Here is a 15,330-nt window from a genome sequence, read left to right on the forward strand (position 1 = left end):
AGGTCGGGGATATATATATAAATCTCGCTAATATTACCGTTTTAGCTCTTAGGGGATCAGAATTGAAACCGAAATATGATCTTTGTAGCAGATCTCCAACTTTACCATAGAGCTTCCAATTTTACCATAGAGGTAAAAGCGAATATATACTAGACTCTCGCTAATCAGGCCACTCCTGACACACATGGGTGTCGGATTAGCAGAAATGCCGGATTATTGAGTGTCTGACATTTATTTGATTTTTCCCAACTCACTATCCATTTGTGTTGAGTACTGTCGAATAACATTTTCTTTCTTTTTGATGTCATAAATAGTTGCTCGTCCAACATTGAACTCAGCAGCAATGGCTTTCTGCAAAGAACCTCCATTTAACTTATCTAAAAATTTCGAGTTTCTGCTTGAGGTCTAGCGTAACGTGTTTCCTTTTAGAAGACATGATTGCGAACTGTAAAGAATGCTTCAATTTCGAATGCGTACAGTATATAAAGCATTGTTGCGTATGCGCACGATAATTCATTGTGCACGTGTTTTTGGTTGGAGGTACGCGGGATTATTGAGAGGCCGGATTAGCGAGAGTCTAGTGTAGTACCAGTTCTTGCGGCATTGAATCTATTGTATGTGAGTGTATATCAGGATGCCTAAAAATTATTGAGCCTTCTGAGGTCAAAATTAAGAAGACACTAACTGTTATTTTGAAAATAACATTATGAAAGCACTTATGCACTATTTTGTTCGATGACCTCCCGCTTTTTCAACAACGTCATGTTTTGAATTTAGTTGAATCTAGTCATAGTTTTATCGGAAATATCAAGGCACTGTGTATTCTCTAATGGAACTGTAAAAAACAACATTAAACTTCCTAGTATTCATTAAATTTTGTTTGTTGGAATCGATGTGCTTCTTAAGAAACCAGAATTTTGTAACTTTTTCATTAATTCTGTTGTTTCAAGTGGCTATTAATAACGGTGTTCCATCTTTTGTCCAAATTTCCTTTGTCTGGATTTAAACTATTTATTTACCATTACAAAATATGATTGAAACCGCAGTGTGTGTTTATGTAAACCGCTGACAAAGGTGGAGGTTTCAAATTGGAAATTCCGACATAAATAAATATTTAAACGCATTGTTGAGTGTAATTTATTAGTTATAATATACGTCAGTTTAGTTCTTCCAGTAGTTTTCAGTATCTTTATGTGAAGAATGAAATTGGCGAAAGAAACCTTTAGGAAGAAAGAAAACATGTTGTTTTGTAGATCGTTAAATAAAAGGTTACCGAAAAAGAGTCATCAAATTTTGTTACTTTGCTTTGCATTTAATAATAATAATAATAATAATAATAATAATAATAATAATAATAATAATAAAGGCTTAGAACAATATGGAACATTTTTCCATCACAGTTACATAATATAATAAAGGAGTCTGTTGATTTTCTGTGAGAACAAATATTGACTTCTGTATTGTGCAGGCATATAAAATAATAAAACTAATTTCCATTCACAGATCAGTATCATATCATAATAAGTTGTGTTTAGTTATTTCCACGCAACATAATACCATTCGCAATTAATATGATATTTTTATGACTGTAGCTATCGATTACTTGGGAATTACATGTTTTAAATTTAAGAATGAGAACGTTACACGAAAAGCTACAAATTATGGGACAATTCTGCGTTTCCGAAGCTTTTTATCGGGTCACAACGTCATAATAAGGGTCAATGTTGTTAAATACGGAGCGTATACTAAGCGGCGTGACAAACATCTTGGCATTTGAAGGCGGCGCTCCAAGTTTCCTTTAAATGCTGCTAGCAAATGAGAGGCCTGCGGTATTGCCACGTTTATTTTGTACACATTCACTTCAGTCTATTTCCTGCCACCTGATCGCGCTGTAGTTCGTCTGCTTAGCCAATTCATAGTCGCACCCCTTTACCACTTGGCAACGTCGCGTCAGAGCTTGCGTTTTATTCGTTTAGCTGAAATGCCACGATGTTTGTCACAGGCTTTAATTCTGTTTAGCAGTAGGCTATCATCAGTACTAACCAACACTTCAATGTTCGAAGCTTTTCTGAAATGAAGGATATAAAGACAGTTATCATAGTAATAATATTTAGTGTCTTAATAAATGCACGAATTAACACCTCATGTTTTGTCATCAAACGACATTCTGCATACTTTACCTTCTGTAGCAAATCATATTCTTGCTATTTTAAAAAAGAACTCACATTATAAAAGCAAGTGACTTGATAGTAGAGTGCTAATTTGTGGTGTGTAGAATTGTCGTAGATTCAGTAAGAAGTAAATTCATGGGAATCCCCGGAAAGTTTCACCCAGGAGAAACCATTCTTCCGGGTGAAAATAATGTCTGCACGTCCCAATTGGATTGAGCTCCAGAGGATACAAGCTTAGAACGGTTAATCATGTCCATAGATTTCCTGGGATTTCTTCAGTACGATTACGAACTGTTTTCAAACCCCGTCATTATTATTATTTATTTATTTATTTATTTGTATTTATTTATTGCGCTTTCCGTTCTCCCCTTTAGCCAATAACAAATTTCATGAGCTATCATATTCGTATCAATCCATAAAATACATGTAACTGACAAATTTACAGATATATTGTTTCATGTTTCTAATTTTTACAAGTGAAAACCGAAATACGAAGAAAATGGCATAGATGGCTCAAATAATTTGGTAAATAGTGGTCCACATATAAAAATTTATAAGTCTACTGAAGTAGTCTGAACACACAAATTGATAATTATATATATATATAGGGTGATTTTTTTAAAAACTCACGGATTTCATTTCGGCCTAGAATTTATAATTGAAGTCCGATTCTCATGCGGTTTGTGGCAAATGATCAAGGAAGGATGGGAGATTTATGGGACTATGTTTACTACTTTAAATTCATCCGGAGTACTATCGACCACGCCTCAAGAAAAACAACAAATATTCGCCAGTGGAATAAGGTTGGGACAAGGAATTGGAATAAGGTTTTGTATTTTTGAAGCGAAATTGCAGAATACAAATTAAGTGTTAATGTGAATACAATTAAGGTGTTAGCCTTTTGACATGTTGGATAACTATAGCCGGTTTCTTGCGACAAACGACGGAGAGATTTCTTGGGCCACCTAAGAAGTCCATAACTGACATCTTCCACAACATCCACCTGCGGGGCCCGATGCTTCACTATGTCACTTACAAACGATCCTATTTCTTCCAATTTATTCACTAGCGCTCATATTATATTCCTCTCTCGGGTAAAACGTGAGGCAAATTTATTTCTAAAGCCTTCTGCATAGCAACAACAGATTTTGTTCTTCAAAAACTTTTAACGATAAACTCTTATTGCTCCAAAGAGTACAATAGTCTCACAATGTCCAGATCATACTCACACTGTAACTCAAAATTGTACAGCACAATTCCCAATACAACAGCCCAGTTTCCTGTTTCTTATTGACCTTGTCGAGGTTGGCATCTAACGAAGAAAATTCAAATCTCCGCACCACACCGACCTTCATTCCAGTTGTAAGGTAAACTGGCGAATATTTGCTGTTTTTCTTGGAGTGTGGCCGATATTACCCCAGATGAATTTAAACCAGTAAACATAGTTCTATAAATCTCCCATTTTTCGTTGATCATTTGCCACAAACTGCATGAAAATCGGACTTCAGTTTGAGATTCTAGACAAAAATGAAATCCGTGAGTTTTAAAAAAATCACCCAGCTCTTCTAAAAATGGCGCCCACGGACTACAGAGCACTATAGTATTTAACAAGTCAAAGCAAAAAATATATATGATTATATACCTTTCGGGTCTTCGTCTGGAAATGCAAATTGCTCTATGTGGCAACGTCGCAGATAAAGAATCATAGAGTAGATCTACCAATGCGTGAAATAGTTACATCGATTCTTTGCAGATGGCAGTTAAAGTCAATACTGGCGCCACCTATTAACGTATAACAGTCGATGTAACCGATGTAGGTGCTTGATGAATTCGTAGAGCATTGCAAATAGTTTGAAGTTAATCTGCGACATTGCCACATAGTGAAACTTTTGATTCCCCGTAGCGGTTGGAGGAGGCCCCGGAGGGATTAACATTATATAACATTTTCGCTTTATTTTGACCTGAAAAATAGCGCTCTCTTTGTCCGTGGGCGCCATTTTTAAAACACCCGATATATATATATATATATATATATATATATATATATATATATATATATATATATATATATATATATATATATATATACACTGAATGAGTACAAACATTTGTGTTATACTTGACATGCAATATTGTGTTTTAGCAAATGAAGTAATACTCTATAATGATAACTAACTTAGACTAACGAAACTTGAGCAAAGAGCGAAACTTTCAAAATATTTTCATTTATGAAGATATTTTTCTTGTGAATCTCAGGAAACGTATGAACCGCAATATTTTCAGTGTAATGTTTCATAAATTCCACAACTTATGAATCAAAACTGACGAGAGAAAAAATTATAAATACGTACAGTCTTGATCAAAAAAACCTGGTTACCCACCTCTCTTTAAAAAGCGCTGTACTCTTACTTACAGATAGAATTAAATCAAACAAATATGAAGTTTCTTTGGTGAATTCAGATCTTTACTTATAGCCAAAGTATATTAGAATTTTGTGCAAACGGTTACCAGAATTTGGCCTTCTAAAGCAGTATGAGTGACCAAGATTTTTTGAACAAAACACTAATTGAAAAGAAAAAGAAGAAAAGTTGCTTTGATGTCTCAAATAATAATAATAATAATAATAATAATAGATGTAGTACATAATGTACTATTTGTACGAAGTCAGAAGTTTGATATCCCTCTTGTCCATACTGTTTTTGAGGCACCCTAATCCTTTGCATTGCTTACTTGTTTATGTTCGCTATTGCTTTCTTTAACTCCAGCTGCTTCCTGCTTTTTTCACGAAAGCAGTTCTCTTGTGGAAGCATAGTAAAAACGTAAATCCATTAATATAATGCGAATTCTTCCTTCTTGGAATGTCTATATTCAGTGAGAAACGTACTTTTTAAAACTTCAATTAATTTTTCTCTCTCACAAACAGCTCTACGTAGATCGATCTTTCAGTGCTATCACTGTAGGTACAGCCATTTCCAAATGTCCTTTAAAGTCCCATATTCTCAGTAACATATATAAAACAATTTACTACTTCAAATGTTTACTGATGGGTAACTTAAAGTATAATTAATAATATGGAAAAAATTACAAGCTTCACCAAAAATGAGGCTATGTTAACAGGCTTTGTGAAAATATTTAAACAACATGCATTTAGAAAAATAATGTCTCTCTATATAAAATTAACTTTTTCTCTTTTGTTTTCTTCAGGTGTGATAGAATGTTATGATCTTGAGTCTGGCATATGGAATACTGGAGACAAATATCCACAAGATATTTGGGAGCATACGTGTGTAACGCTGTACATCCCACGGTGTCGAGATGACATGGAAGTCATGTCAAATCAAAGGACATAGTAATTTCTTTCATACTGCGAAAAAAAAAAAAAAAAAAAAAGCATTTGTTTTTTGACAACTTTATAAATATGTGTCTTTCAGTGCTTATTGGCATTGACGCCAAAGCCGTTTGTGATTTCGGCTCATGTTTCGATCTTTACTTTTTGTTTTCCAGAGTGAAGATAACAATGCGTGGGTTTTGTGAACATTTAGAGATTTACCATATATACATATATATATCTATGTATAGAAATAATGTATTTAAATAAAAAGAAATGCCATATTTAAAGAAAATGCTGAGAGTGGTCTCGGAAAATCCACGAAAAAAAATAAAAGAAAACGTATTTTTTTAAGTTGATACAGACAAATAAATCCTCTAGTCAAGAAAGAAGTAAAAAAGGTGTTATCGCCAATATTGGATTGTTTTTTCTTTTATTTATATGTCATGTCACAAGAAGTTATTGTATTATTTATTACAATAATACTGGATGTTTTTATGTAATTACATCACAAAGATTGTTATTTCACATTATTCATAATAATAGCAATTATTATTATTTGTATTTTGAGAAGCTGATGTGCCATTTTTTATAACACAATTGTACTTTTTTCTCTCATTTTTCTTAAGAACATTTTAATCGTCACTAATTGCGTGTAAATTGAATTATTATAACTGGCTTTCTTAATTTTTTGTAACACTCAACATTGCTCTTTTGATATACTGTCTCAGGATAATAGCCATGTGTCTCTGTCCGTCCATTGGAAAAAAAAAAATAATAATGATATTAATAATAAACTGCACTCACTGGTTGTGGTCTCAAATTAAATTAAAACCAAGCTATTTTCTAGGAGATGATGTGTTTTTATTATTTTAAATGTTCCTTGCCCTCTTTTTTTGTAAAAAAATAAGATCACGTTACTTACTATGAATATGTTCTACACGTATTGATTGGCTGCAAAGACAAGCGCCAAAATCTGAAGAAGAAATTAACAGTTCCTTTTATCTATTAATTGCATAATTTTTTAAATCCAATACCCTTGATCCAGTCTTAAAATCGAGTCAAAATGAAAATTTGTGGCCCCGCGTAGCATAGTTGCTGACACTTTTGCCTTTGGTGCAAACGGTGCTGGAATCGTTTTCCGTTGGGGTCACTCGGTCGAAAAGAGGTAACAGCTCTTTCAGGCTAGTCATCCTGAGTGAGGTTTCCCGTGGGTTTTCCTCATTCACACCAAGGAAATTCTAGGTTTGTAACCAACATACAGGTTCTAGGCCGTTTCCTTCTCTGGATAGTATGCTCGTCGAGGGATACCATGCTTCATACGTGACGGATATAAGACCACAAATGCTGTAATGGCCAGAAATATGTATAAATAAAATAAGCAAATTAAAATGAAATCTTACTTAAATACAAAAATAAAATAAATGGTTGGTTGAGAGAAATTGCAGTATTAAAAAGTTTAGAGAAAAGTGCCAGAACTGCCTACTGTTGTGTACCGCCAGAAGAAAAGCACTGCTTGTCCGTAAGCAGTTTCTCCGATTTGATGTACCGTAAATTACTATAAGGTCGCAGACAATTGAAGCTGTGACTATTAAGAGTTTTGTCCGACCTTCTACCGAAATATAGATTTTAATCCATTCATTAATGTGAATAGATGAGTATGAAAGCTGTACAAAAGAATATATAGTGTTCAGTTTCTTTCTTCTGTGGTTTAATAAGGTGAAAGCGGTGGGTTAAAGAACTGAAGAAAATAACCAGGTTGAAATTATGGTTATGGATACAATATAGTAAAGAAACAAGTAATAAAGGCTTCATTGTGTCTTGGCTGCGGCTGAGTTTAATACAGATCACGTACATACAGTGCTCGAAACGGGCTGGTATGTCATATCGCCACTTCTTTATTCCATTAATTTTCAAACCGGCTCTTGAGAAGCAAAAAACTCTGTACCAGTATATTAATTTTGTTCATATTAATGTAAAATTTCAGATTGAAGGTACCATTAAGGTATTTTCATTGAGTTTCATTAAAAAAAAAAAAAAAATGCAAATTTATTTGTTAATACAAACACAACTCTGATCGTATATTATGTAAAATACCCCGTACCTCTGTGCTCATGATTGGTTGAAGGGAGTTCAATTTATTACGGATAAAAAGCCCAAAAATAAAATACGGGAATGGGCGAAAGTTAACGCACAAAGAAAAAAGACTGTACTACCAGGCAAATGTATTTGTTCATTCCAAATACCAGTGCAATGATGGAGAGACTGATGACAAATCATACTTGTTACAAAGCTGCATGAAGTCCGTGATCCTCATTTTGCCACAATTTGTGGCGTACTCTCTTCAGCATTCATTAAAGTTTAAGGTCTGTAGCTTGGTCTCGATACAGTGGACGAACTGTGGTATAGTTTTGGCTTCCCATCGCCCATGATAGATGCCCACAGCCAGCAGAGACCAGAAGTGTTTTATAGGGCGTGCCTGTGAAACATTGGCGTTTCCTGATACGAATGGTGCTGAGTGCACCGTCAACCAGTCGGTTGTTTTTCTGGCATAATTTCTGGTTACGAAGTCTGGCCAAAATACATAGTTATCATTACGATGTGTAATGAACTGAAGCAACTTCAGTAAGCTATTGGTGTAGGTACACTCATGTCCAAAATTATTGTCGCATGTCTATAAGTGTGTTGTTGTAGGAATATAATTTGATAACGAATTAGCATGGTATTTCTTATAATGTTAGTATGTGTGTAATCGGCAAAGACATATATGTGGCAAATTTCATGTCAAAAGAACAGCAAATAAGAACAATAAAACGAAAATAAAACTTTGTTGTCCATTTAGCAACATTTTGTTCTATTCATTCTAATTTACGTATTTACAATTCTTTTCCTATGAAATTTACCACAAATATACATTTTCCAATTATACACATAGTATCAGTATTAAAAACACCCTGTAAAATTATTCTCAAATTTTATTCTTACAAGAGGACAGGTATAGATATGCGACAATCATTTTGGACATGAGTGTACATGTCGGTTGAGATTACTCGACCACTAACTGTATTGATGAATGGTGGGATGACACACTTTGGTGAAATAGCCATCCAAACTTGTACTTTCTTCAGAATTTTTTTTTTCTTTTGTAGCGTATAGTAGCTGGAGTCCTCATAATAGCAGAAGTATAATATACGCCATTTCGTGACATTTCATCTCCGGCAAATGAAAAATATTTTTCATCATCGATGATGATCATTTGTCAAGATGTAAATTATTGCGACGTAAGTTTTCCACACTTGCCTGCTATTGTAGCGAGTTGTTTCTCTGTACACTTTGGTGGTTTATGACGCTTGAGATATTTCACACCCATTTGCTGTCAATTCCGAGAAATTGTTCTTCTGGAGACTGAAATTTGCCAGCCAGTTTCTGGCAACTTGTCCCGACACGATTTTCAGCAAGTTTCCTCTTGTCACTGTGGATTAATTTGACAGAACGGCCACATCTTGGCAAGTCTTCAACTGGGAGACCGTTTTGATACCGTTTTATGATGGTATATATCGTGTAACGTGAAAAAAATTCTCGTTCAGAAAATGTTTGACAATTTCCACCACAGACAGTTGTCCAAGAAGGCGGTACAAACATCGAGGTAATGAAAATATGCTCACATCTGCTCGCTCAGTACGAAGCACACTATCTATGAAACTTTTGATACCCAAGACTGTCTCAGTGGCACAGCGATGACAGGTTTGTGTGTTAACTTTCGCCTATGCCCTTAATAATCGAAATATCTACCAGTGTTATATTCAAATGGATTGTCGACTAATAGAAAGGAAAATGAGCAACCAATAAGCTCTTGTCTGCTTCTAAAAGTGAACTTATTCAGTTTTTAAAAAAGCGACAACAAAGTTGAAAAGAATCTAGAGGACAGAGAGAGAGAGCTGCTGAGTAATTTATGTAAAAATTGAGTGCCTAAACTGTCAAAACGAAGGAAATGAATACGTTAGACAAGTTCATATTATAAAATTTAAATTAGATCATCATGAATGTAATGTTAGTGAATTACGATCACCAAATTCCAGTGATTCTTAAGACAAAAAAACAGAATAGTAAAGAAGGAAGCTTCTCAGTTTGGTGGACGAAAGAACAGTGGCTACAGAAGTTAAAGGAAAACGAATGGTTAGCTGTTCTTAACGGGAAACTCGAATGTTCAGTTTGTAAGAATATCGGGTCTTTAAGTATACACATATCTCAAAGGCTGAAATTATCTAAAGAATGTAACATATCTTGCTTTGGTGACCGATGCTAAATAACGGCACTCTATAAGGGAAAAAAAGGTACGATCACAAGAGTAGTACAACTCATCAACTATGCGTGACAATAGGAATACAAGTGAAGAACTGCAAAAATCGACTGGAATGCAGGAGAACAAATATAATAAACATATCGCGTTTTCAGAATCAGAACTGTATATACACAGCGAAGCTCAATCGGCCTCTCTCCGATTTACCAGCTCTTCTACATTTAGAGTCTTTGAATGTTTTACAGTCCGATAATTCATGTCCTGATATTTGAATCAATGACATGTAAGTTAATCCACTCAATTCTCAAATATGGTTTAGAGATAAGTCTAATGATCGATGAATACACTATTATGAGTAGAAAAAAAGGCTTGATTATTGACGTGAAAACAGTGTTTTCTGGTCTTACTGAACCTATGGGGTTACTTTGCACCGGTTTATATTTCAATAACTATGATCATACTGAATGTTTACTAATGAACTTGCACTAATGTTTTCCTTATATATCTCGCTATTATATGTTTAAAATACAGTGTTCTAAAACATTACATTTGTAAGTACATGCGATTTTCTTTAAAATTCCTGAAATCTTATGCAAAGTAACCCCGTCTTACGGTATTTCTAAACTGCAAAGAGGTCATGTTTAGACTTCCAAACTATATTATAGTTAAGTATCGAAAGTTTTATAAAATGGCTGTCCGTCTTTCGAAGGTATCAGACCAAAAGCGGTAAGAGAGAGGGCAATCGATTCAGTATCCCAAGAGTATGTTCCATCTGCGTTAATCCTCTATTCAAACCGGAAGTAGTTCAAACTAACCATTTCCGGTTTCAACATTTATCGCTATAAAACTAAAATGGCAATATATAGCAACAGGCTTTTCTGCTATCGATTCAGCGTCTCAAGAGAATATCGACGCATCTATACTCGACGGAAACTTGAAGTGGTTCAAATTTACCTTGTACTTCCGGTTTCAATATTGATTTCCATACAGCAAAAACGATAAGAGATATCGATAAACTATTTTATGCAATCGATTCATCGTCTCAAAAAGAGATTTCATCATCTCCCTTAACCTTCTAATTCTAATAAGAAGTGTTAGAAATCAACCAGTTCAGTTTCAACGTCAATCAACATAGAACAAAACGGTAATAGATAGCGATAAATGATTCGGAGTACTTGAAATTTACTAACACTCTCGGATTCAGTACTTATTTCCACAGAGCAAAACGGTAAGAGATATCGAGATTTTTTTTCAATCGATTCAGTGTCCAGAGAATGTTTCATCTCCTCCGTTAACAATATATTCAAAGCGGAAGTTGTAAAAATCAACAATTTCCAACTCCAAAGTTGAGCGCCATAGAACATAGGGGAAAGTATCGTACCTATGGACATATTTTGAATTTTATTTTTTATTTATTAAACAAATAACACCAGGAAGGGGCAGATTGCTATGAAAAAAAAACTTTAGACATTCGTTCTTTATTACACAGAAAATTGTCAGTTCCCGAACGCTTTTTAAAACTAAGCAATAACCGATTTTTGAAATCCATATTTTGTGTCCTGAGGTACAAAGGGGGCATGTACACTCATGTCCAAAATTATTGTCGCATGTCTATAAATATGTTGTTCTAAGAATATAATTTGACAACTAATTCGCCGGTATGTCTTATAATGTTGTATGTGGCAAATTTCATGTCAAAAGAACAGTAAATAAGAACAATAAAGCGAAAATAACTTTCTTGTCCATTTAGCAACATTTTGTTTTTCATATGAAATTTACTACAAATATACATTTCCCGATTATACATATAGTATCAGTATTAAAAGTACCTTGCAAAATCATTATCAAATTATATTCTTACAAGAAGATAGTTATAGATATGCGACAATCATTTTGGACATGAGTGTACCTATAGACATAGGGTGGTGTACCGGAGGAAAAAAGGCATAAATGACAGAAAACACATCTTATAGCGTCTTTCTGGTTTTTATTCATTGCAAAGTTTGATCCATTAATAAGAAAAAACACGGTTGTGTAGAAATGTAAGAAGGTTCATATAATTAGCATATAATTGGCAAATATAAGCCTATAACGAGTCTTAGAATATGGCAAGATGCTAATGGTAAACAAAGAGAAACTGATTATCTAAATAAAACATTGTTCACAGAATACACTAAGTCGGGAAAATGAACAAAACACTTTTAGGTCTACTTTTAGATTTCGTAGCTTCTATAGAATGACTCAACCAAGATTGTACCCCATAAATGAGATTGGAAAAGACAATTGCCTTGATTGCCTCTCCGAACCACCTCCGATATTAGGATTAGGTAGCTTCAATTTTATTTCATCTAAGACAACATAATAAATGTTGGAATCTTTCTCAGTTCTCAATTTCGGTGAATCGTCGCTTGAACACTTTTTAAGATACTCCACTGCACACAAACCATCTGCCGATTTTTTATCTTATTCTAGCCACAAAATGTTTCGAATGTCTTTTGCCTGTCACTTCAACTAGGATATAATCGCCAGGTTTAAGTTCTGTGGATTGAAACCGTTCTCAAGGTCCTTGGCTAAGTCTTGATTCTCAGTCAATGGGTCAACAAATTCTCTTTCACTACTTTCTTCATACAGTAGAAGTAAATCTCGAATGTTTTCCTCTTCTGAAGAGCTGTTATCAAGTAATACTTTAAGATTTGACTTCATTCTTTTCTGTATGGATTTACAACTTATGTATCTCTGTTGCTTACCTTTCCTCTTCCTCTTCATTTCTTCAATTTCCATTTTCTCGGGAGTATCTGTTAAAATCCTTGATCTTCCTTTGCGACGTTTAATGGCCCTTACAGTTTTACGTACTCCAGCCTTCGGGAAAGGACGTATCTGTTCCGGCGTGACAACGGGGTGCTTGTCAATGGTTCCCGAAGGTACTGGATTTGTGACTCTATTCGATGTTGAAGGTTCATTTACAGTAGAGAAATCTGTAAACCCAGAGGCTGAACCTAAAACAGCCGAAAATTCAGCACCTTCAATAGACTCTATTGATAGTTCTGGGCGATTAGTCACTGACGAAGGTAAAAATTCGTGATTCAGAAAAATGTCCCGATTAAGTGGATGAAGTCCTGTCACTCGAAAACCACTCATTATATTTGATGGAGTAAACGCCTTTCCCACGAACTCAGCTACGTCATATATGGATACTGGCCTACCTGATGTTTTATCATCTAGATTTGATCCACTGCCTGATGACATCCAATCAGCTACTGCTCTATTATAGTACGATTTAAAAGGACCGAAAACTGCCCTATCTAGTCTGGAGCTTTGTGAACAATGAGAATGGAAGATGACCATAACCACTCTCGTCTCCTTAGCATGACAGATTGTCTTGAATGACATGTGACTTTCGTGATTGTAGAGTAATATAAGTACAGGATCTTCTGGTGATGGTTTTGTATAGCTTATGAAGTGATTCAAATAGTTGAAAAACATGTCTTCATTGGACCATCCTGACTTGTGTTGCATCACCAATAGAACCAGGGAGAGCACTTCTTTAGCGTGTGGGATTTGAAATGCACTCTTGCAAATACAAACATAGGAGGCACACTAATTCCTATTGCACTGACAGCTGCAATCATTCTTACATTTTCCCTCCTTTCTCCCGACGTCATTCCTCCGATAGTCTTTAGACCTTTTGGAGCAAGAACTTTTGGCAGAACATGAACAGTTGATGTACTGCATTCATCTATGTTCCAATATTTTGAGGGATTAAAATGATAGCGTTCCATTACACTTATATACTTATATTATAATTTTCAAAGAATTTAGACACATTTTCTTTGTTAAAGAATGTAGCTCTTGAAAGACTGGTAGTTTCCAGTGTTCGAAGTGAGATACCAGCCGCATGAGGAGCCCCTGAACCACTTGACCCATCCTTCACCAGATGTTTGATCCCTGTCCCACGTAGAAGGATAATTAGTTTTGTTCTCCTTCGCAAAGAGATACGCAAGCTTTTAATGTCTTTTAGTGTAAGTCCATACTGCATAAAGGCACACTACTTTATGTAGTCAACTAGTATAGCTTCCTGTTCATCACTAAACAACCTGGGCCTTATGCAGAGTCGTTTTGACGTCTGATTAACGCGATACTACGGGGCTGACTAAAAGATGGTTATCAAAATTGTATTCAGAGTCCCTGATTAGGACGTAGTAGTAGACGGAGTTAATCACATGTGACTAATTAATCTAGTGTAGAGGTTACCCTTTTAGACACGGTTTAGCTTGGGCAACACATTTTGGATTTCATGTATTTTCATGTTTACATACTACGCATGCGCACATCTTCTTTTCCGTAGTTGCCACATTTATTTTTCTCACCCGATGCATTGAGGTTATATTAGTTAATCATACTCAAATCAACTTTTTAGTTGAATTCAAAGTAGACTCTGAATACCAAAAAGTACACATTCCATAGTATAGAGCTAGTATGACACTAACTAGTCCCTTCATTAACGAATTCTCTCTGAATACCGCCCTCTATGATTATCATAGTGTGGTGAGGAAGCATATGTTTTCGCTGAGGATTTCTTAAATTGAGCAACATGGAAAGATAACTTTTTGAAATATTAAATTTCTTGGCCGATTCACGAATACAATTTTGTTCTTTATTACGTCCATCACAACACTAGATATTATTTCATTGGACGGTTGTCTTCTTTTCTTCTTTTCCTTGCTACGTGGCATCTGTAAAGAGACATAAAAACTTTTCAAAATCTAAGCATGTACACTCATGTCCAAAATGATTGTCGCATATCTATAACTGTCTTCTTGTAAGAATATAATTTGATAATGATTTCGCAAGGTATTTTTAATACTGATACTATGTGTATAATCGGAAAATGTATATTTGTGGTAAATTTCATAGGAAAAGAATTATAAATACGAAAATTAGAATGAGTAAAACAAAATGTTGCTAAATGGACAAGAAAGTTTTATTTTCGTTTTATTTTTCATATTTACTGCTCTTTTGACATGAAATTTGCCACATATACTCCTTTGCCGATTATATACATATTAACATTATAAGAAATACGGGGCGAATTCGTTATCAAATTATATCCCTCCAACAACATATTTATAGGCATGCGACAATAATTTTGGACATGAGTGTACCTACGGACGTCATCATAAGATTTGTCCACAGTTATTTCTACACAGTCATAGTTAGCCCACAGTTAGGGATCTATAGATGCGTTACTTCTAGTTTGAGTATTGATTTCGCATAGTTTGGAAATATACCGTAGATTGACACTATGAAACGAAACTCACTTGTTTTAAACGACAATTAGTCTACCTAAACTTTGATTGTGCGAAACTCAAATTAAACATTGAAATTTTGGTTTTCCATTTCAAATGTATTAGCAATAGTGGTCAAAATAAAAATAATAATGTTTACAACCAAACCTCTAAAACATTTGAGAATGATTTGAGTGAAAACTGAAAATGATTTAACGGCTTGCAATTAATAAAAAAAATATACAA

General features: G+C 34.6%; 1 protein-coding gene across 3 annotated transcripts in view; it reads left to right on the forward strand.

Annotated features, from left to right (window-relative positions):
- The window catches only part of LOC145676048 (kelch-like protein 26), a 100,019-nt gene extending 93,655 nt beyond the window's left edge, over positions 1–6,364 (forward strand). For all 3 annotated transcript variants that reach the window (XM_081746900.1, XM_081746901.1, XM_081746902.1), the window contains exon 5: positions 5,376–6,364. In XM_081746900.1, coding sequence (XP_081603026.1) covers positions 5,376–5,521 — 146 coding nt within the window. In that variant the 3' untranslated portion in view covers positions 5,522–6,364. The remainder of the gene's footprint in view (positions 1–5,375) is intronic.
- Positions 6,365–15,330: the final 8,966 nt, after the last annotated feature.

The sequence above is a fragment of the Thermobia domestica genome, chromosome 18 (genome assembly GCF_964235325.1).
Source record: "Thermobia domestica chromosome 18, izTheDome1.hap1.1, whole genome shotgun sequence".
In the NCBI taxonomy this organism is placed as follows: Eukaryota; Metazoa; Arthropoda; class Insecta; order Zygentoma; family Lepismatidae; genus Thermobia; species Thermobia domestica.